The sequence below is a fragment of the Oryza glaberrima genome, chromosome 10 (assembly GCF_000147395.1).
Source record: "Oryza glaberrima chromosome 10, OglaRS2, whole genome shotgun sequence".
Taxonomy (NCBI): Eukaryota; Viridiplantae; Streptophyta; class Magnoliopsida; order Poales; family Poaceae; genus Oryza; species Oryza glaberrima.
Genome location: NC_068335.1, coordinates 14,084,327 through 14,105,394, shown reverse-complemented (window position 1 = coordinate 14,105,394; position 21,068 = coordinate 14,084,327). Strand labels below are relative to the sequence as shown.

The window sequence follows — 21,068 nt, the reverse complement described above, 5'->3', positions numbered from 1 at the left end:
CATGATGAATGAATGCTGACATGAATAGGTCTATGAATTGCATTACTAAAATAGAAATCACTCTAGCATGATTAAATCCTTAATTATGCTTATGCAATGACCATCGTGTTGGAAATTAATTTGTGTTCTTGAGATAACGAAGTCAAATTGGATTTGACTACTAGTTGGTCAAGTTGGTTGCTTGTTGCTGCTTGAAGTTTCTAGCACAAATTAGCTAAGCTTAGTTGTAAATGAGTGATAATGGGCTATAGAATACACAAGTGAGTTGTATGCTTTGTTGTGTTGGCATGGAAGGATACAAAGCAAATTTTACTAGCTAGCAAGGGTGTACACTGTATTAGGTAGTTTCATTGCTGCTTGTGCTTGGCAAGCAGCATGTGTGTCTTGGTAGCAAGCTAGTTTTGTGCTGTTAGATGAGCTGTAACATGAGCTGTAAAAACATGCTACTGTAGCAGGTCGGTTATTGTAGAAACCGGCCTAAAAGTCCTATAAAAGGACATATACTCCTATGTAAATGGTGTCTAGGGCTTATGTAATATATGAAAATGTAGCTTCTTTGCTCTACTCTGTTCTCTTGCTCTCTATCTTTTCCATGAGTGATTTAGATCCTTGTATTAGAAAAAGCAACAATTGGTATCAGAGCCTAGTTCAGGTGAGGCATAGATAGAGCAAGATTTGAGAGTTCAAGCCTTTGTTTTAAGTTGGCATAGCAGGAGCAAGAAAGTGGTGGAGGTAAGGAGCACGCCCCCAATGACACCATGACAATGCTGTGGAGTGGCACCTATCGTCATGGTGGTTGTGGCAGTGAGGCCGATGGCAACAACTTGTGAGAAGTTGAGATGGTGTGCGGTGGTGTGTGCCTAGTACGGAGCATGTGGCTCCGTGATGAGGTGCAAACCGCATGTTGTTGAACCGTCATCTCGGTATGTGTATGTAGTTGATTCCATATACATACCAGCTAGTTGTGTGTTAGTTTTTATGAATGTGTGTCCACAAGAAGATGTGTCACCATTTTGAATTGGGATTGTAGAGTTAAATACCATGATAGATGAGTCCGGGAAGATGAGAAGTTGAGTCACTGTCTAGAATCGATGGAAGATGATACTCCGGATCTTGAGAAGATGTGATGCCATCCTGAGTTAAGAGTCCCCTGAATCAAGTCCAAGAGTTGTGTCCAAGATATTGAGGTAGATGTGCTCCTCGTCTTGAATTGGATTCGAGAGTTGCGTCTAGGGTGAGTAGTAGCTAGTTTGTGTTTGTAGTCCTATATTGGTTCCAAGAGTTGAGTCCAGGACGTTGAGGAAGATATGTTCACTGTTCTGAATTGGTGCCAAGAGTTGTGTCTAGGACAACGTGAATGTGTGTTTTGTTCAAGTTGGCAAGTCGTAGAAGCGACCGACTACCCATCTTGAAGTTGAGGGAGTTTGGCAAGTCGAAGATGTGACCGACTGACTGAATGAGTATTTGTCCGAGGCGTGTTAAGTTGCGTCACCGTCTCAGGCAAACACATGAGTCAAGTTGAAGATGTGTCCAACTGACTATCAAGTGTGAGCACTCATCAAGTATAAAGAAGCGACCGGAGTAAAGTGAAGATCTCAAGAATACAAATTAAGGGGGAGAATGTTGGAAATTAATTTGTGTTCTTGAGATAACAAAGTCAAATTGGATTTGACTACTAGTTGGTCAAGTTGGTTGCTTGTTGCTGCTTGAAGTTTCTAGCACAAATTAGGTAAGCTTAGTTGTAAATGAGTGATAATGGGCTATAGAATACACAAGTGAGTTGTATGCTTTGTTGTGTTGGCATGGAAGTATACAAAGCAAATTTTACTAGCTAGCAAGGGTGTACACTGTATTAGGTAGTTTCATTACTGCTTGTGCTTGGCAAGCAGCATGTCTGTCTTGGTAGCAAGCTAGTTTTGTGCTGTTAGATGAGCTGTGACATGAGCTGTAAAAACATGCTATTGTAGCAGGTCGGTTATTGTAGAAACCGACATAAAAGTCCTATAAAAGGACATATACCTCTATGTAAATGGTGTCTACGGCTTATGTAATATATGAAAATGTAGCTTCTTTGCTCTACTCTGTTCTCTTGCTCTCTATCTTTTCCATTAGTGATTTAGATCCTTGTATTAGAAAAAGCAACACATCGAAATATTAAAATTTGTTACAAACTAATAAACTAACATGATCAGATCCTTATGTTGCCATGCTGAATAGTAATCTAGAGGATTAATATGATTTCATTCATACATGATGCATAATGGTAGTATCACTTGAGGGATTTAATGACCTAAAAATTATAAATCTTCATCTTGATGCCAAAGTATACTTACTACTGAAATCACAGGTAAATAATGGTGTTTATGGTATTGGTCTTAGCAAGGTTATGCTGATCAACTACTAAAGTTTAGATTCTGATATTATGCTCTTCTCTAGATGACTTGCTGTAGAGACCCATAAGTTTAGGTTTATTCGAACTAAAGATATACCTGTGCACTTGCTATCCAGAGTAATCCTATACATTCAGTATCACTAATATTAAGAACTAATGCATTGGTTGATTTTTAAGGCTGCTAATGTTTCTCACAGTGGAATACGATTTATATTGATTACTCCCTCCGTTTCATAATGTAAGACTTTATAGTATTGTCCACATTCATATGGATGTTAATGAATCTAGATATATATGTGTGTCTAGATTCATTAATATTTACATAAATGTGGAAAATGCTAGAAAGTCTTACATTATAAAACGGAGGAAGTAATACTTACAGAACTAATATATGCCATGCTCTAATCTAGAATCATTTGCTCTAGATGCTCTGCTATAGACTTATAACTCTACTCATTAATTCTAACTATTTATAATTTCAGGATTCACCAAACAAATGCATGCGCAGCTGTTTACCTAAATGCATTTACATAATGATTCTAGAAAAACTAAAATGTTTCTTGTTACTAACCCCAAATAATTATAAACTAACATCGACCTATTTACTTATCAGTTAAATAAAAAAAATATTTATGTCCTACTAGTTACACCTCCTACTCTACAGCTCAAATTGTTAGAATTTTAATGGTTACTCTCATTGAGAAGAGGATGGCACTCAGGATAGAGCAATTTTCTGGTTTTCTTCATTCACAAACTCAAAGCCATACCTACCCGAGGGAGGTTGGATACATATATATATATATATATATATATATATATATATATATATATATATATATAGCCATAGCTGGCTGCAAGCCTATTGCTGCACCCTAGTCTAAAATTCGAAATTTGAATAGGATGCTGTCCTAGAAGGCATCCAAACTGAATAATGCATAAAGGAGGCATAAAGGATATGCTAACTGCTGCTGTCCTACTAACCGCAGCTGTCCTAGCAACTGAAAGTATGCTAAAAGAGTAGATGCTGTCCTGAAAAGGTGAAACTACCCAAAAGCAACGAAAGAACCACGACCAAGGACCACAAATACTTATCCATCACAAATTACTTAATTTTCTTGTTCATATTCTAATGGATGCAAATGCAACTCACAACTCCTACACATATACGTATATGCATCACTCAAGAATCATGCCATGATATGATTGTACTTTCATTTCAATCTCCTGATTACCTGCCATGATTTTAGGTGACTGATATAGGGAACTCTGGTTCTGCAGCTACTCTTCTGGACTCTGATTCAAGGGTTCTCCTGATGGAACTCTGATTTCTCCTCTTTGAGCTGAAGCACCACCTGCTCCTCCAGAAACTGAAACCCCTCTCTTCTTGAAGCTCAGGTACCTCCTACTTGATTTGCACCCTTGCTAACGATTTTTCTGATTTCTTGTTCTTGCTGATTTTACCTCCTGATCCAATTTACAACAGTTGCCTGTTCTCTTCCTTTCTTCTTGTCCTGCTTCTGCTGTTACTGATCCATCTTGTTTCTTTAGCTGAAGTACCATCTCCTCCTAGAGCTGAAATCACTGTTCATGCAGGAACCGAACACCCCTACTTCTCCTTCTTCAGATTTGGTTCATCTCTCTCTTTCTCTCTACCAAGTTGCTTTACTGTGGATACTATGGTTGAGCTGTGGTGTTGGTGAGGTGTATAATTTCTGGTTGAATATCTCTTTATCTCCCTAACCTCTACTGATTTCTAGTCAAGACTGCCTTACTCCAGTTGAGATTCTACTGCTTGTACTGTTGTTCTTCATAGCTGCTACTCGCCCCTAATGTTGCTGCCACTATGGCGATCTGCCGCTGCCGCTGCTGCTCTTTGCAGTAGAAAATGGTAGTACTACTACTGCTGTGCCTACTGCTGAATGTCATTTTCAATCTTACTATTAACCATATAAGAAATTCTGCCAAAATTTTGGTATGGCAACTATGCTAAATTTTAGTAAGGTTTTTTTGGCATCAAAGTGAACATGCCCTTGGGATCTACGATACAGTTGCTTGGTTGGAATGAATGGTTTCACACTGAACTAGTTAACTTGGTGGAACTTAACCAGTGACTCACTTACTTACTTGTTGTTTGGTGGCTGCTTCCTTGATTGACACCTCACCATGACATGTTCGGTGGATTAATTTTGAGAGGTTTCACTAATTTACAATTTAATGGAAATCTGGTGAAATTGGAATACTTAGTAATTTTGCATTCTAGTCTATAAGCTTTTGGAATTTTGGAGGTTACTCCAGAGTTAAGGGACCGATTAATAATTGCCCTAGAATTCAGGGAGTTGTATGCAAAAATGGATAATTTTGGAATTTGGCTTGTGATGGCTCAGTATACATCTTTTGTGCCCCTATTTGGTTGGATGCAAAATTTGTAGATTGAGACAACACAAAAATTCCTTTATTGCTACTACAACTAAAGTTTTAAATATGCAACCTCCTAAATAGAAATTGTGCGGTCTAAAATCACATAAACATTTCCTAATACATAATTTCTTCTTTTAACTTGAATGCAGAGCGTATGAGTTCAGTTTGTATTTATAAGCACCATGTATCTGCACAATATATGAGATGCATACGTATAAGATTTATAATGAATATGTGTATACATGGATGTATGCCAGTCTGTATATGTAGGTACGTACGTACGTACGTACGTATGTATGTATGCAACCTATAACCAAATAGTTTGTGAATAATTTACTATAGTTTCAGTTGTGATTTCTACTGTGCATGTATACCTCGCTTCGTGACGACTAATCTACGTATAGTTTGATCGAAACTAAATTATCCCACTCCTCACCAGATTTAGTCTAACTAACAATAAATCAATGATGCATATGGATATGACTTGATAAATAAATGACAAGGAAACGATCGAAATATCATTTAAGATTCATAATAGAACAACAATCAATATATTTATAGGTCCTAGCCAGCATCGTGGCTCAATCAATACCGCTCTCAGCTAGTGTGATCAAGTCATTAGCGTGATTAAGACTATAACTAAATACCCAAGATGTTACAATTAGAGATCTTAAGGTTGGAGGATTTAAAAAAGTAATAATTTAATAGAGAAGATGTCCTAGTTAATTGCATGCAAACATACATGCCTTATATTATGGAACACCTCAAAAAAGTAGTTGTGTCTTATATTATGGAATGGAGGGAGTATATAACAATGAGCTTGTTCACTTTGATGCTATTTTCAACCTTACCAAATTTTGGTAAAGTTACCAAAAAGTGGCTACATTTAGTTTGCTACCAAATTTTGGTAACTATATAAGAAATCTTACCAAAATTTTGGCAAATTTTGGCAACTATGCCAAAATTTTGGCATTGCCGAAATTTGGTAAGGTTTTTTTTGGCATCAAAGTGAACAAGTCTAATGTTTTACTAATTTTTAAGTATAGAGAGAGATCGCTCACATATCAGTAGTACAACTGCAAACTGCATAAAGCATAAAGCATAAAGTCAGTTGATCAGGATCTGTTTCCTACGGCCATTTTCTAATGTCATATAAACTGATTCATGCATGCACAAAAGACAGATCGAGAGAAGTACGGAGTAGGTTGGAAATTTCGGACCTCGGAAATTTCGGTCATTTCAGTCACCTCCGATACGATATTACTTCGGCCAAAATTTTTAAATTTTTAAATTTTTTCATGAATTTAGGTAATATTTGTTCAAATTTAACTAAATTTTGCTTCAAAATTTCGGACCAAAATTTTCGAAATTTTTAAAATTTCAGGATTTCGGCCCTGATACAAAGTCCTCAAACGACAGAGTGAACCGCTACGGACCAAAAGGAAGTCGTACAGTAAATAAATCAAACGGCGAAGCAAAGCCCCTCACTCAGAATATAATTACTCGTCATCAGAACAGAAAAGTAAAAAATAAAAAATAAACCCAGTTAATTAACTACAGTGAGGCCTCACTCCGATTTTAATTATTAATTTACTGCCTGCATTTTCGACTCGCCGCCGATCGAGACGTCCACTGATCAGCTACTAGTAGCATGTAGGACGCCGCGAGAACAGCCACTAGCAGCGCCGCCATGGCCGCGCCGGCGGCGAGGAGGTCGTCGTCGCCGCGAGGTGGGCTCGCGGCGGCGCACATTTGGACGTAGGACGCCGCCGCCGCCCTCGTGAGCGCGCCGCCCCCGCCGGCACGGAGGAACCACGGCGACTGCAGGGCGGCGAGCATCCGCGGCACGACGGTGATCGCCGCCGCCGCCGTCGTGGCCGCGGCGGGAACAGGAGTAAGTAGACGATGGCGGCGGCGGCGATCACGAGGGCGGCGGAGGTGGTGGTGCTGATCACGTCGCGATTCTTGGCTAGCGACGACGAAGCTGCCATTAATTTGGGAGAAGAGAAGCACACACACGGGGAGAGATTAGATCACAGGAGGTGGAGGAGAATTAGGCCGGAGAGGAGGCGATTGAGGAATGGAAGATCAAAATGTGCGATGATCGATCGATACGTTTGCTCTCCCTCGGTGAGGCACTTAAGTAGCGATGACGATCAAGCTCAACTCAACGTCAGACGCATACCTTTCAAAGTTGCAACTCATACCAACTCCGTTTATTTAATATGTGATGTCATTGAGATTTTTATAAATATTTTATCATTCGTTTTATTTAAAACTTTTATATATAGATATAAAGAATTTAAGTTGGGCTTAAAAAACATTTGACAAAAAATTAAGTCAGAATAGAGCAAACGATACTTACATAAATTTTTAAAATAGAATAAATGGTTAAACGTTTAAAATAATCAATTGTGTCATATGTTAAAAACGAAAGTGGTACTCCCTCCGTCCCGTAATATAAGGGATTTTAAGTTTTTGCTTACAACGTTTGACCACTCATCTTATTCAAAATTTTTTAAAATTATTATTTATTTTATTTGTGACTTACTTTATTATCTATAGTACTTTAAACACAACTTTTCGTTTTTTATATTTGTAAAAAAAATTAAATAAGACGAGTGGTCAAACGTTACAAATAAAAACTCAAAATCGTTATATTATATTGTAGGCCGGAGGGAGTAACAGCTAACGAAGACGCTCGGAAAATATGCTCATCATTGTATTCATCAAGTGTCATTTATATATTATATATATATATTCTAGCTTCGATCGACCCTTTGCTAATTGCTATCGACGACTAGATTACTCTTCTGGTCCATGCTTATCTTTCAAAGTAAACACCATTACCGTCAGATCTAACATTTTTAAGCTGATAGATGCAATGCTACTGCTCCGTGTGTTAACGTGGGGGGTCCAAGTTCAGCTATATTATAAAATTTTAATTCAGTCACGTTGTTGACCTGGGTCAAGTTAACGTTTAGTACTTTAGTAGTGTCGTTGGTTGCAATTCTATCGTGCGTAGAGTGGTGGCGAGTATATACGTGCCGGATGGATCGCCGAAACTGCCCAGCAACGGCCAAAGCTTCTATCCAATCCTTTCGATTTTTTTTTTCTCTTTGAGATTAGCATGTGTTATATATGTCACTCTTAGGAGTACCATATCATGGTACGTAGGTTAGGTAGGTAACAAAGAGGTGATTTGACTACTCTGCCACTTGGCATGCTAGCTCCTTGAAATTAAGTGTACACTGTAATACCCTAGGATCGGATAATTCATGGATGCTTCAAAGTAGGGAGGCGTTATAGCAACTCAATAAAAACAGGACAAACTTCATTGGGTAATTGTGGGCTCGTAGTCACATACTTTTTGAAAAGGAATGAATCGCACTTTTGCACCGGTTGTTATTACCCAATGGGTGTGTTTGGATAATGGAAAATAGGGGAAGGATCAGGATTGGAAAATGAATAAAGGATTAGGATTAAATAGAAGAGGGGGAATGAATGGTTAGAATTTAAAGATATCTTTTGGTAAGTAGAAAATTATTTTCCATTTCCATTAGCCAAACATTACCGATTGTTTTACTCCTTTTTTTTTTCCGCAAACAGAGAGCTTTATTAATCAAGTATTAGGAGTACAATCATGAGCCAAAAGCTCAGAAACACACGTTGGGGCTTCCCCTCTCCACACTAACTACTGATTCGACCGTCTTGCCAGCTGAGCAAGACAGTGCGCTACTCCATTAGCTTCTCTGTTTTACTTTAAACCATTCTGTACTGAATCTTTTTCACTTTGGATTGGTACTTTTTTTTTCATTTAATGCACTTTGGACCACCCAAATGCGTTTATCTAGGCATATGCAACCACTCTTCTTGACGATGAGTTGCACGTAAAAAGGATGATTGTCGGTATGAGGATGCTAATGTACTCACAAAACAGAGTTTAGATGATCCAAAATTAAAACAAAACAAAAATAACTAGTCCAAAAACATTAATTCCAATAAAAAAAGGTAAATTAAAAGAAGAAGTATCTCAAGGAGAAAATAGAAAACTCAAATTTTTCAGCATATATTTAACATTGTATTATTTTACACGGAATTTTATATATTTAACTATGAATTGCAAATCACATGACTAATGCTGTGTTCGCTGCTGCTAGTTGGAAACATATGTTCCGCGCACGAAAAACGGAGCGGTCCATTAGCGCGTGATTAATTAATTATTTGCTATTTTTTCAAAAATGGATCAATATGATTTTTAAGCAACTTTTGTATAGAAACTTTTTACAAAAAACGGGCCGTTTATTTGTTTGAAAAGCGCACGCGCGGAACACGAGGGAGATGGGTTGGGAACCCAGGATGCCGAACTAAGCCTATGTTTTTCTAGTACTTATAGCTAGTGAGAACTAGGACATAAATAATTAATTGTCTACTAGATTCCTTGAAAATTAACAGTGCAAAATGGACAGATAAATTAAAAAATAAAAAATGGAAGTCAAAAAATAAGAGATAAGAGAGAGACGAACATATAATTTGAGTCAAAAAATGCAGGGAGTACAAACCACTATCGATGCACATTTCTTCTAGAACCATAGCGTAATTTGAGCGAAGAATCTGACAAGCCGAGCTCCAAAGTTGTCGGGTGAATCCATCTGAAACTTGAGGCTAACTCTTCTCAAACTGCTGTGCAAAGCAGGTGAACGATCGTTCACTCAACGCGCGGGGATGTCGTCATGACGATCACCATTGCTGCCGTGCCGATAATGAAACCGCCGTCGCCGGCATCCATTTCCGGCGTGTGAAGGGACCAATGGACTTGTCGAAATCTTGTTGAAATTAATTGTGCATGAAATGACATCGAGTATGGTGTAGGCAACGTGTCGAGCTTGAGGCTGAGGTCTCGAAGAGAAGGGCAGCAACGGATCGAGTAGGTTGGCGATCGCTGCCGCCGCCGTCCTCATCGCCGGCAGCGGGCAGCCGCGCCTCCGTTACTAGCTTGAGGCGCTCGAGGTCGGGGAAAGTGCGGAGGTGCTCGGCTCTCGTCTCGCCTTGCCGGCGACGAGGACTCGAGGTTGTGCAAGGAGCGTAGCTTCGGCGCGTCGATCGCGATGCAGCCGCCGCCGTTGTCGTTGTTGTAGGTGCTTGAATTGCACAGTGCCAGCACGGGTGTGGTGGCCGCCGGGCACCGGAGGAGGAGGCGCGCTTCTTCCGCCGTGTCGCTCTCGCTGCCGGACTCTCCACCCGGTCCGGTGTCGTCTCCGGCGAACGACTCTTCTTCCTCCGACTCATCGGAGTCGGAGTCTTGTTCGTCGTCATCGTAGTAGTACTAGTAGGGGTGGTTGCCGAACAGCCGAAGTCGAAGTAGACGGACACGGACTCTAGGTGCACTGTGGTGAGCCCCGGCGCGGCGTCGATGAGGCGCTGCAGATGCCAGAGCCGCACGACGCAGCGGCGCGGGAACGCGGCGGCGGCGGCGGACGGCAGAGCGAGCCTGGTGCACTGCACCCGGTGATGTCCAGCACGCGGACTCGACGGTGAGGCTGACAGGCTGTACACGCCGCTGTCTCATCTCGCCTCTTTCTCCTCGTCGTCGTCGGAGTAGGAGCGGTACCTGCAGGGGACGACGCGGACGCGGAGCTCCTCGACGCGGCGCGCCGCAGGGTGTGAGACCACGAGGTCAACCACGTCCACCTCGCCGTCGTCTCGCCGCCATTGTTCAGGAACTTGGAGATCAAGGAGTTGCAGGGCAGTTCGCCTGCACGTCGAGGGTGAGCCTGGTGACGCCGCGGCAGCCGCCGTTGCCTCCGGCGGGGCGGCCGCCGCGAACGCCGCCTGGCGAGGCGCGGACGAAGGCGTCGCGGCGGGAGGAGAAGGCCTCCTCCCGTTCGTCGAGGCTGACGCTGCGGCTGACCCCGCCGTCGAAGTAGACGCGCGCGGCGAGGTTGACGGCGCCGCCAGAGCGAGCCCCGCCGCCGCGAGAGCGCGCCGGTCGACGCGGCCTCCTTGGATGGGACGAGCCGGAGGATGCGCAGGAGGAGGGTCGTCGGGGAGATCGAAACGTTGGTCGTCGTCGCCGCCGGCGGCCATCGCCGTAAGACGGTTGTGAAAACTAGCGATCGATTTGGCCGGCATCAATGGAGCGTCTCCGTGATTTAAGACGTGTTTAGTTGGGTGTTAATGGGCTTACTTTGCTCTCGCAAATTGGGCCCGGCCCATTTGAAGGCCGATCAAGATGTTTTACATGTATAGGAGCAGCATCTAGTGTTTGGACAAAATCATGCACGCACAGACGCACTGGCCTTAGCTTGCATGTAAAATCTAGAATTTGATAGCTAGAATTTCTTCTGAGTTGATCAAATATCTCTCTGTAACCAATGATCAGTGATCTCCTACCATGAGTTTGCACTAGCTGATACTGAGTAGTACACCAGCATACACTACTCCATGGTGTGAATATAGTATTTAAGCATTGTTGTTCATTTAGTGGATTTGTCTCTTCTTTTTCTCTGGTGAATTGAGTTTAGATATGAAATTCGGGTGGCACATGAATATTGCCAAATATTTTGAGAATATTGCATAACTATTAACATGATATTTTGAGAGAAAGCGTCTAAGCCTAAAGTAGTACGGTGCAAGAATTGCTCCATGTGTCACCACACAGAAAATAGTGATCAAGACTTGCATCTATGCAGATCAACATTTGTTCAATTGCACCATTATTACACAGAGACATAAGCTTACAACAGAAATACAGAATACAGTTTGTCCATTTCAAACTTAGACCTCTGCTTCATACATTTCATAAAACTACAGGATGGCTTTTGCATATCACTTTCATATCATAAAACTACAGGTTAGCATAAAAGCAGTCAATTCAAATCCCTTCATCCATCTCCCAGATATGGTAAATATGATTGTTCTTCTGTCAAACATTCATACCAAATCAGTGACAGTACACTAGAACCAATTCATCTCAGGCAAAACAAATATATAATCTCGAGCATTCTAGAACAAGCAAATCACCATCGTAAAGCAACAATAGATCACCAGGATTACTAGTAAAGAATTGCAGCTCTCACATAGAACTAGTGAAGTAACAACACCAAATGATCAGAAAAGAGTAAGAAGTTGAACACTGCAAATTCGACGAAAATTTGTCCCAGATTTCAAATTCAAATTTCAAATTTCAGTGTTCAACGCGCAGGGTGGTCTTCCTGCTGACTGCCACTGACGGCAGATGTGACGTCGTCGCCGGTGGCGGCGGCGGCAGCCAATGAGGTGGGGGAGGAGGATCCATGGTGGCCACCCTGCAGCGAGCCACGGCGACCGTCATGACCTGCAGGCGCGGAGCCGGAGGCCGCCGCCGCCGCCACCGGGGAGGAGCCCTGCTGCGGGCCGCGCTCGTCGGCCATGGCGTGGTCGCCATCACCCTCCACCTCCTCGCCCCTCACCATCGCCTGCAGAAACTTCAGCAATTCTTCGTCATCATCCTCGACGGCGACGCTGCATCCGTAGTACTCGGCGCCCTTCGGCGGCGCCGGAGTGCTCGTTGACTCCGCGTGACAGCCGCCGCCGCCGCCGCCGGCCTGCTCGGCACAGTCCATCGGCGCCTTGCCCTTGCCCTTCCGGTCCAGCGACGGCCGTGGAACCATGGACGCTAAGTAACCATACTGTCCCGCCGCCGGCGCGCACTCCCGGCAGTTGCAAGGCCTCGGCGCCCAGTTGCTAGGCCCTGCTGCGTTCGGCGGCGCCGCCACCGCCGCCGCACCCTGCTGGAGTTGCGATGAGCTTGACTGCGACGTCGCGTACGCCTTTGATGTCGAGGCCATGTTCGCTTTGTCCGCCATGGACATCCTCCTTACCCCAGGCAGGCCCGGCGCCGGCAGTGGCAGCGCCTTGGCCGCAGCCGACGCTTGTCCGCCACGGTTGTTCATGGCCGCCGCGGCCGCGAAGTAGCCATAGTGTCCCGCCGCCGGCGCGCACTCCTGGCAGTTGCAAGGCCTCGGCGCCCAGTTGCTAGCCCCTGCTGCGTTCGGTGGCGCTGCCGCCGCCGCCGCATCCTGCTGGAGTTGCGATGAGCTTGACTTTGACGGCCCGTACGCCTTTGATGTCGAGGCCATGTTCGCCTTGTCCGCCATGGACATCATCCTTCCCCCAGGCAGGCCCGTCGCCGGCGGTGGCAGCGCCATGGCTGCAGCCGACGCTTGTTGTCCACGGTTGTTCATGGCCGCCGCGGCCGCGGCCTCGTCGGCGGCGAGGTCTGCAGGCGTCTCCCTGCCTTCCTTCCTCATCTTGTACAGGCGGTACACGGCAAGATCCGGAACCTTTTTGCAAATTAAAGTTCAAGAAAATTCTGAGTCAAAATTCGGCACAAATTTGCACCACCCGAATGAGATCAAGATGAACTCGATCAATTCTATCCTCACAACAAGAAGATGAAATGTGGGAATAAATCGTGGCTTGATTTTTGATTTATACCTCGTTCTGGGGGCCGATGATCCTGGTGAACTCCTGAATGGCCCAGTTGGTTTTGACGGCCTCCTTGTCGCCGAGGAAACGCTGGTGGAACACGAGGGTTTTCTTATGGCCGACGTCGTAGCCGCCGCCGGACTTGCTGCTCTTCACCACCTTGTAAACGGCGCCGGAGCTGTTCCACGCGCCGCCCTCCGCCACCCGCAGCGGCCGCTTCTTGCTGCTCGTCGGGAACTCCCTCTTGCTGAAGAAGTAGATGTAGCCCTTCTCCTCGTCGTTGGCGTACTTCTCTGCGCCGCCCCCAAATCATTCCAAATCCACCCGAATCAAATCCCCACCACCAAGCCGGTCGCCGGCGCCGGAGAAGAAGAAGAAGGGGACAAGGAGAGAGACGGAGAAGGGTGGATACCGTAGAGCTCGGCGGGGTGGAAGTCGAGGATGCGGATGTCGTGGAAGAAGGCGTCGTGCGCGCGGGAGAGCGGGCGGCCGAGGCGCTTGGCCTCGAGGATGGCGAGGAGATCCTGGTCCGTGGGCGCGAAGTAGAAGCCGATCGGGAGCCCGCGCTTGTTCTTCCCGAAATTCCCGTCCTCCCCATCCTCCGGTGCCGCCATGCCCAGCTAGCCCCGCCGCGCCGCGCGCGATGCCCCGATCGATCGGCCCGGTCTCGCGGAGGAGAGGGAGCTAGTCTTCGCTACACGGCGGCGCCGATTGGTGTGGACGCGGCGAGACGAGAGCTCGTGTCGACGTCGCGTGTCGCGCGCGCGCGTGCGTGCGTGCGTTCTCCGAGCTTTGCGGGTTGCGGCCGCGGCGGCGTATTTGTAAGGAAGGAGAGGCGAGATTTTTTTTTTCTTTTTTTTCCCCCTGATGAGGTGGCTCGAGCTGGCCAGCTGGCGGAATGTGGACGAGCACGGCGAGAAGCTTACTTTCTCCGCAAGATATGGGCCTATCTGAGGCCCAACTTTCCGAGGGACGCCAGTTGAGCCCATTAAGTCCATCAGGAAAATTGGGCTCAACCCATTAAAAACCGCTGTTGCTAGTACTGTCTTTTTCTTTTTTTCGACCATACGCGTACCAACTGAAGGAGAGGCAGAGCTGCAGCAAATAAGATTTGGAAATATTTTTTCCACCGGTTTTAAGAAAATATACACGTTTCAAAACAATTATTGGTACATATTAATTTTTTTTTATTTCGAGCTGTAGAACAAAGGCGACCAGCGTGAGCACCTCCCTGTTAGCTGGTACTACATATCTTCAGTTCATCAGTAGATGGATCGAGATGTTGATAAAATCATGCGCTCACTTACATTGCATGAAAATATGAAATTCTTGGATTTTGTAGGTTGTACCTACTATATCTTGCATGATATAGTATCTCTTTCTCTCTCTAGAGTCCAAGTTGAGTTCACGCTACATGGTTTTGACTGGAACGAAATTCAGTGATCTTGTTTCCTTGCCAGAAACAGAATCTAACAATTTTGTTTTAGAGAAAATCATGCCGGTCTATAAATCTAGTTATTTGCTATGAAAAATTAAAGTTATGACCACATCACTTGAATTTACTTGACAGTATTTTGGACTATGAACACTTCAGAGCCTCCAAATTGAAATTCAATGATTTAACAGGAACCTCCACAAATATCCTACGAATATCCCGCGTTGGTACTATCACAAAACTACATGCATCATGGCTAAACACATAGCAACTGTCAAATTCAAGCCCTTCCTGAAGCTCCTATGCATGTGGTAATTAAAAATGATTGTTCATCAAACATTTCATCCCAAATCAAAGCAAGTGACACACATAGCAAATTCTTCAAGGCACAAGGGCAAAATTTATAAGCATTTCAGAACAACAGATCACCAAGATTAATACTAGTACAAAAAACAATGCAGTCTCACATATGTAGAACTAGTGAAGTAACAGCCAACGGTCAGAAAAAGAGTACGAAGTTGAACACTGCGAATTTGACGGAAATTTGTCGGCCAGATCAGAATCAGCTATAAGCAATTCGCCAAAATTTCAAAATTCCATCAATTCGCAGGGGGGTTCTTGCTGCTGACTGTCACTGCCCTCAGTACCTGCCGCCGGCAGAGGTGACGTCAAGAGGCAGCTGGTCACCGCCTCCGGGGACGGCGTCGAGCAGGCGGACGCGGGCACGGGCGCCGCCGAGAAGGCGCCGTGTCTGGAGTAGTACTCGCCGCTCTGCGGCGGCGGTGGCGGCGGCGACGGGTGGTAGTTCGCGGCGGCAGGAGGAGTCGCCGCCGACGCGCTGGCCCAGAAGCTGAAAGGCTCCACTGCGCTCGGTGTCGGCGGTGGCGCCCAGGGCCAGCAGCCGCTAGGACTCGGCGCCGCCGCAGCGCCGTTGGCGAACTGGCCGTGCCATTCCTGCGAGGTCGAGGCCACGTTCGCCTGGTCCGCCGCCATGAACATCATTGTTCCAGGCAGGCCCGGCGATGGCGGTGGCGGTGGCAGCGCCATGGCCGCCGCCGACGCTTCTACACGTCTACGCTTGTTCATGCTGCTCTCGGTATCGCCATCGCTCGCCGCGGCGATGTCTTCCGGCTTCTCCTCGCCTGTCCCCCTTGTTATTTTCTTCTTGTATAGGCGGTACAAGGCAAGATCCGCGAGCTTTTGGCCAAAATGATCAGAAAAATTTCACCCAAATGAGATCAAATGTATCCGATCATTGAACGAAGATTCAGAAGTGGATTTCCGAATGGAATACCTCCTTGTTTGGGCCGATGATCCTGGCGAACTCTTGCATGCCCCAGTTGGTCCAGATGAGGTCGTTGTCGCCGCCGATATGCTCGTAGAAATTCATGGTGAACTTCCGGCCAACGGCGACGCTGCCAACCTCCAGAGTCTCGCAGTTGTTCACCTTCCACCGGCCGCCCTGCGCCGCGCGCTCCACAATCTTCCTGCATCTGAACTGCATCGTGCTGAAGAAGTAGATGTAGCCTTCCTCCTCCTCGTCCTCAGCATACATCTCTGCAAAATCAGTCGAGTAATATCCACCCGAAATCCCGAATCAAAATCCCCAAAACTGCATGATCTGATCCAGGCACCCACCCGTCGCCGGAGAAGAAGAAGGAGATCGACAAAGAGAGAGAGAGGGAGATCGATCGATCGAGGCGGTGGATACCGTAGAGCTTGTACGGGTGGAAGTCGAGGATCTGCGTGTCGTGGAAGATGGCTTCCACGGGGCCTAACGGGCTTCCGCGGAGCTTGGCGTCGAGGATGGCGAGGAGCTCCAGGTCCTTGGGCAAGAAGCGGACGCCCGCGAACTTGTTCTGGCCTTCCAGTGCCGCCATGCCCTCGCCCCGTCGATCGATCGACCGACCGACCGGTCCCGGAGGTGAGGCGGGAGGGAGAGAGGGAGTCGCTCCGCTACACGTACGGCGGCGAGGGGACGCGCGCGCGCGGCGGCGCCGGCGAGCTAGACGCGGCGAGACGAGATCACGAGAGCTCGTGTCGAGGCGAGGTCGCGCCGTCGCGCCGCGCGTGCGTGTGCTCCGAGCGAAAGCTTTGCGGCCGCGGCGGCGTATTTGAAAGGGAGGCGAGATTTTTTTTTTTCTCTCTTTCTTTTTTTTTTTTCCTGATGAGGTGGCTCGAGTTGGCCAGCTGCGGAAGAAAACGGTGGCGCAAAAACGTTATTCCATTTGGGCCGTATCTTTACTTTCCCCGTAAGATATGGGCCTGTGTGAGGCCCAACTTTCCGAGGCGCGCCAGTTGAGCCCATTAAGGCCCTCACGCAAATTGGGGTAGGCCCATTAACAAACAGCAGCTTGCCAGCTAGTACTTTTTTTTTTTTTTTTACCATACACGTACGGCGTACCAAGTGAAGGAGAGGCAGAGCGGGTGCAGAGGCGATAAGCACACTAGGTACCTCCCTGTCAGAGCATCCCAGGACATACGCTACCCGCTACTCCATCCGCATTTTGGCGTATAGGAGCGAATAAACAAGATCCAGGAGATGTGCCATCCAAAGCGCCAAAAGTGTCGGATGCGCTAAACAGAGAGAGAGAGAAAAGCCAAAAATAGCGTGTCTCTCTCCTCACGCCAAATCGTAACAACCGCATCTGGATCGAGCTCCCGCCCCTATCCAAACTTCCGCGACCTCCCGTCCATCGCCGTCGTGGCCGGCCAGCGAAGGTGAGTCCCCCGTGCACCTTTTTGGGTTGTTTTTTCAGCGGATGGTGGAGAGGGAGGGTGGAGTGAGAGTGGAGAGGGAGAAGCGTACCAGATCTGGAGCCGCGCGGCTGCCATCTGCCGTCGTCGCCATGCGCACGCCTGCAGACTTCCACCGTCGCCCTGCCCGCGGCAGCTGCCTACCGCTGTTGCCAAGCGCGCAGCCGTCGCTTGCCTCCTCCGCCTCTCACCCACCCGCTGCCGGCTGCCTTCTTCCCGACCATCCACGGCTCTTCCCCGCCTGTCCGCCTCCGCGGCCGTCGCGTGCATCCCCCCTGCCTCTCGCCAGTCCGGTCGTCCGCCGCCGCCCCTCGGCTGCATGCCTGCCGTCGCCTGTTGCCAGCTCGGCCGCCGCCTATCGGCCATCCCGCTGCAAAGTAGTAATAGCAAAGAAGGTAGAGAAGAAAAGTAGAAGAGAAGGAAAGAAAATACAGTGGAATGTTAAGTAGTACTAGCAGAGAAGGAGAGAAAATATATTGGAATGTTACTTACTTTTTTATATTCACATAGTAGAGAAAAGTAATAAGAATAGAGTATAAATTAGATTCATGTTGCTATATTTGTACTGTGCTTTTATGTTCATTTTATTTATGTTGCTATGATGTGAATACATGGACAACTATGTTAATTTGTTGGGTTCAAACATTGATGTAGAAAATTGGGATCCTAGTCAAAATTTTCCCCCAACAGGACAGCAGCCACAACATAGTCCTATGGTTGGTGAACAGCCAAGTGCTGAAGTTGGAGGGTCCTCTAGACCCAACAATAAGCGATCAAAAAATTTCAGCACTGCGGAAGATCAAATGTTGGTGTCAGCTTGGCTGAATACAACTTTAGATGCAATCACAGGTGCTGAGCAACACCGTGACTCTTATTGGGCAAGGATTCATCAATACTTCCATGAAAACAAAAATTTCCCCTCAGATCGAAACCAAAATTCACTTAACAACTGTTGGGGTACCATTCAAGAACAAGTTAACAAGTTTTGTGGATATTATGAGCAGATTCTTAATAGACCTCAAAGTGGAATGGTTGTTCAAGATTATGTAAGCATCTCATTCAGCTAGTACCTTGCTTTAAAAAAATATTGTTTTTCCAATTATCGACTTTGCCAATTATTGCAGATAACTCAGGCTTTTACTTTGTACAAGTCAGAAGAGAAGAAGACATTTTCTTTAATGCACTGTTGGGAGATTTTGCATCATCATCCAAAGTGGAATGATAGGTTGTTCTAGAAAAGACAGAAGGCTCATGTCGATCCTTTAGTGAGACCATCTGCAAGCACAAACTCTAGTGAATTTCATTACAGCCCCGACATTAATACATCTGATCCTTTAGTGAGACCACATGGGAAGAAGGTGGAAAAGGCAAAATGCCCGCGAGGTAATACTTCTTCATGCTCGAGTGAGAGTAGTCCTGTAGTTATTGCATTAAATAACATGTGGTCAGAGAAAAAGGAGATGAGTGCACAATCTAGGGAGGAAAGAAATGACCGGTTGGTTGAAGTTATTTCACTAGAGAAAGAGAGGTTGAAAGTAGAAAAATGAAAGTTAGATATAGAAACCCATGAAAGAGAAGAAAGAATTATGAATATGAATCTTAGTGCTATGGATGGGCCAAGAAAAACATATTACTTGCGTTTGCAGCAGGAGATCATAAAGGCTCATATGGATTGATTTCATGATGTATGGATATGTACTATTTATTACTATTTTCTAATGGGTTGTGAACTTTTATGTTGTATGCCGTGTAGGCTTTGATGTATTATGTAATGGTTATTGTTGGAACTTAATGTTTTGTGACCTTTATGTTGTACTATGCAAGAATGCTATGATTAATTGTGAGCACATACAGGTTGCATACATCATTAGGATTGCATACTTAATTGATGGATGGGATACATAAATGAGGTTGCATACATAATTGATGGATTTCATATGTAAACGAGGTTGCATACATAATTAGACTTGCCTACTACATAAATGGGAGGTTGCATACTACACTAGTTCCTACCATGAAATTGCCATTGATGTTTAACTAGATCTTCTTGAAGCAACAATGATTTCATCATCGATGACGATGATTCATCCAATAAAACATGTCTCAAAAGGAAGCTCATTGAGTAAGAACTATGCACAATAATGTGGATGGTGCAAAAAGATAGCAAGCAATGTAGTGGTATATATAGAGCTAAACTTTACATGTATGTACTAGCCGTTGGACAATTTGAATGAGCTAGCTAGCCGTTGGAAATGTAGCCGTTCAACACATAAAAAATGCTTCGCTCATTTTAAATATATCAATTAAAAATTACCCATTAAAAATATATCTGTTAAAGTTTACTCATTTCAAAATATTATCGCGATAAACAACACCGTTAAAATTAAGTCATTCAAAATATATCCCTTAAAATACAAATGTAAGATTAGTTGAAAGATATTACTAAAATATAGGATGATGGGATATGAATGATGTAATATGGATGATCTGTTGGAATTAAAAGGGATATTGATGAGGAATCTTTTTTGGGTGATACACCATATGGGTATTTGGAGGATCAAATATAGATGAGCTCCTGGGTATGCTCTTACATAGTACTCCTATACTTTTTGTCAGATTTATAGATACCACATACCCAATAGTAATCGACTAAGCTCGGCGGGGCCTACCATATACCAAGTCTTATACGGATCATACCTCATATATAGAGGGAGTTCCGGATAAGAAATGACAAATAGAGTTTTATATGGATACTATAAGGACTACTCGAATCGTATCCATACTTGTCTCTCTAGTTCTACTTAGAGTTGGAGAAGGGGACATCTATGGGTATAAATACAAGCTCCCATAGGAGGAGAGGGGAGACGGAAGCCACAAGACCAACAAGACACAACATACACACAAGCCAATATACCACCAAATATCGACATTAGAGATTAGCTTAGACATACCCCATCCGATGCCAACGGAGGCCGGCAAAAGGGATCTAGCACCATTTCTGATCTCGACGGGTTCATACTCAAGGAGGAAGACTACCTTGTCGTCGATTGCGAGTTGGTTATCCATGCCGCCAAGTCGACAACATATAGATAGGTTATCTCAATTGTTGTACTGGTGTGATTATGATGAATAAGAGCAACACCGGCTTCAGCCAATAGGAGTAGAGCTATTACCTGTCAAATAAGGGGCCCGAACCTATATAAACATCCTTGTCTCCATCTCTTTTACTTCAATCTCGTGTATACCCTGGTACCGATGATCCCCATACCATCCTAATACCGTAGTGGTGACTATCAAACGTCGACACTTTCCCAACTCACCTTACTCGTTTTCCACGCACACGCTTTTCAAATTGCTAAACGGTGTATTTTTTGCAAAAATTTTCTATATGAAGGTTACTTTTGAAAATCATATTAGTCTATTTTTTAAATATATTTTAGCTAATACTTAATTAATTATGTACTAAATGCTGCTTCGTTTTACGTGCTAGGGAGTGGATTCCCAACCCTCACTCCCGAACACAGCCCCAGTCCATTGACAAATGGATCGAGATGTTGACAAAATCATGCGCTCACTTAAATTAATCGCATGAAATTC

At 45.2% G+C, this 21,068-nt stretch overlaps 2 protein-coding genes and 1 long non-coding RNA gene across 3 annotated transcripts; 1 reads left to right on the top strand and 2 right to left on the bottom strand.

The window, feature by feature from the left end:
* Positions 1-12,003: 12,003 nt before the first annotated feature.
* Positions 12,004-13,893, bottom strand: LOC127786267 (uncharacterized). The gene is made up of 3 exons (XM_052313604.1): positions 13,692-13,893; positions 13,289-13,572; positions 12,004-13,134 (listed from the first exon to the last, which is right to left on the bottom strand). The coding sequence occupies exons 1-3, from the start codon at positions 13,891-13,893 to the stop codon at positions 12,004-12,006; spliced, it is 1,617 nt and encodes a 538-aa protein (XP_052169564.1).
* A 1,409-nt stretch (positions 13,894-15,302) lies between these two features.
* Positions 15,303-16,594, bottom strand: LOC127786021 (NAC domain-containing protein 89-like). The gene is made up of 3 exons (XM_052313345.1): positions 16,426-16,594; positions 16,009-16,271; positions 15,303-15,911 (listed from the first exon to the last, which is right to left on the bottom strand). Exons 1-3 carry the CDS (start codon positions 16,592-16,594, stop codon positions 15,303-15,305), a joined length of 1,041 nt encoding a protein of 346 aa, XP_052169305.1.
* Positions 16,595-17,368: 774 nt separating this feature from the next.
* LOC127753329 (uncharacterized) lies at positions 17,369-19,310 on the top strand. Its single transcript, XR_008012539.1, has 3 exons — positions 17,369-17,435; positions 18,126-18,517; positions 18,596-19,310. It is a non-coding gene; the product is annotated as an uncharacterized LOC127753329 (long non-coding RNA).
* Positions 19,311-21,068: the final 1,758 nt, after the last annotated feature.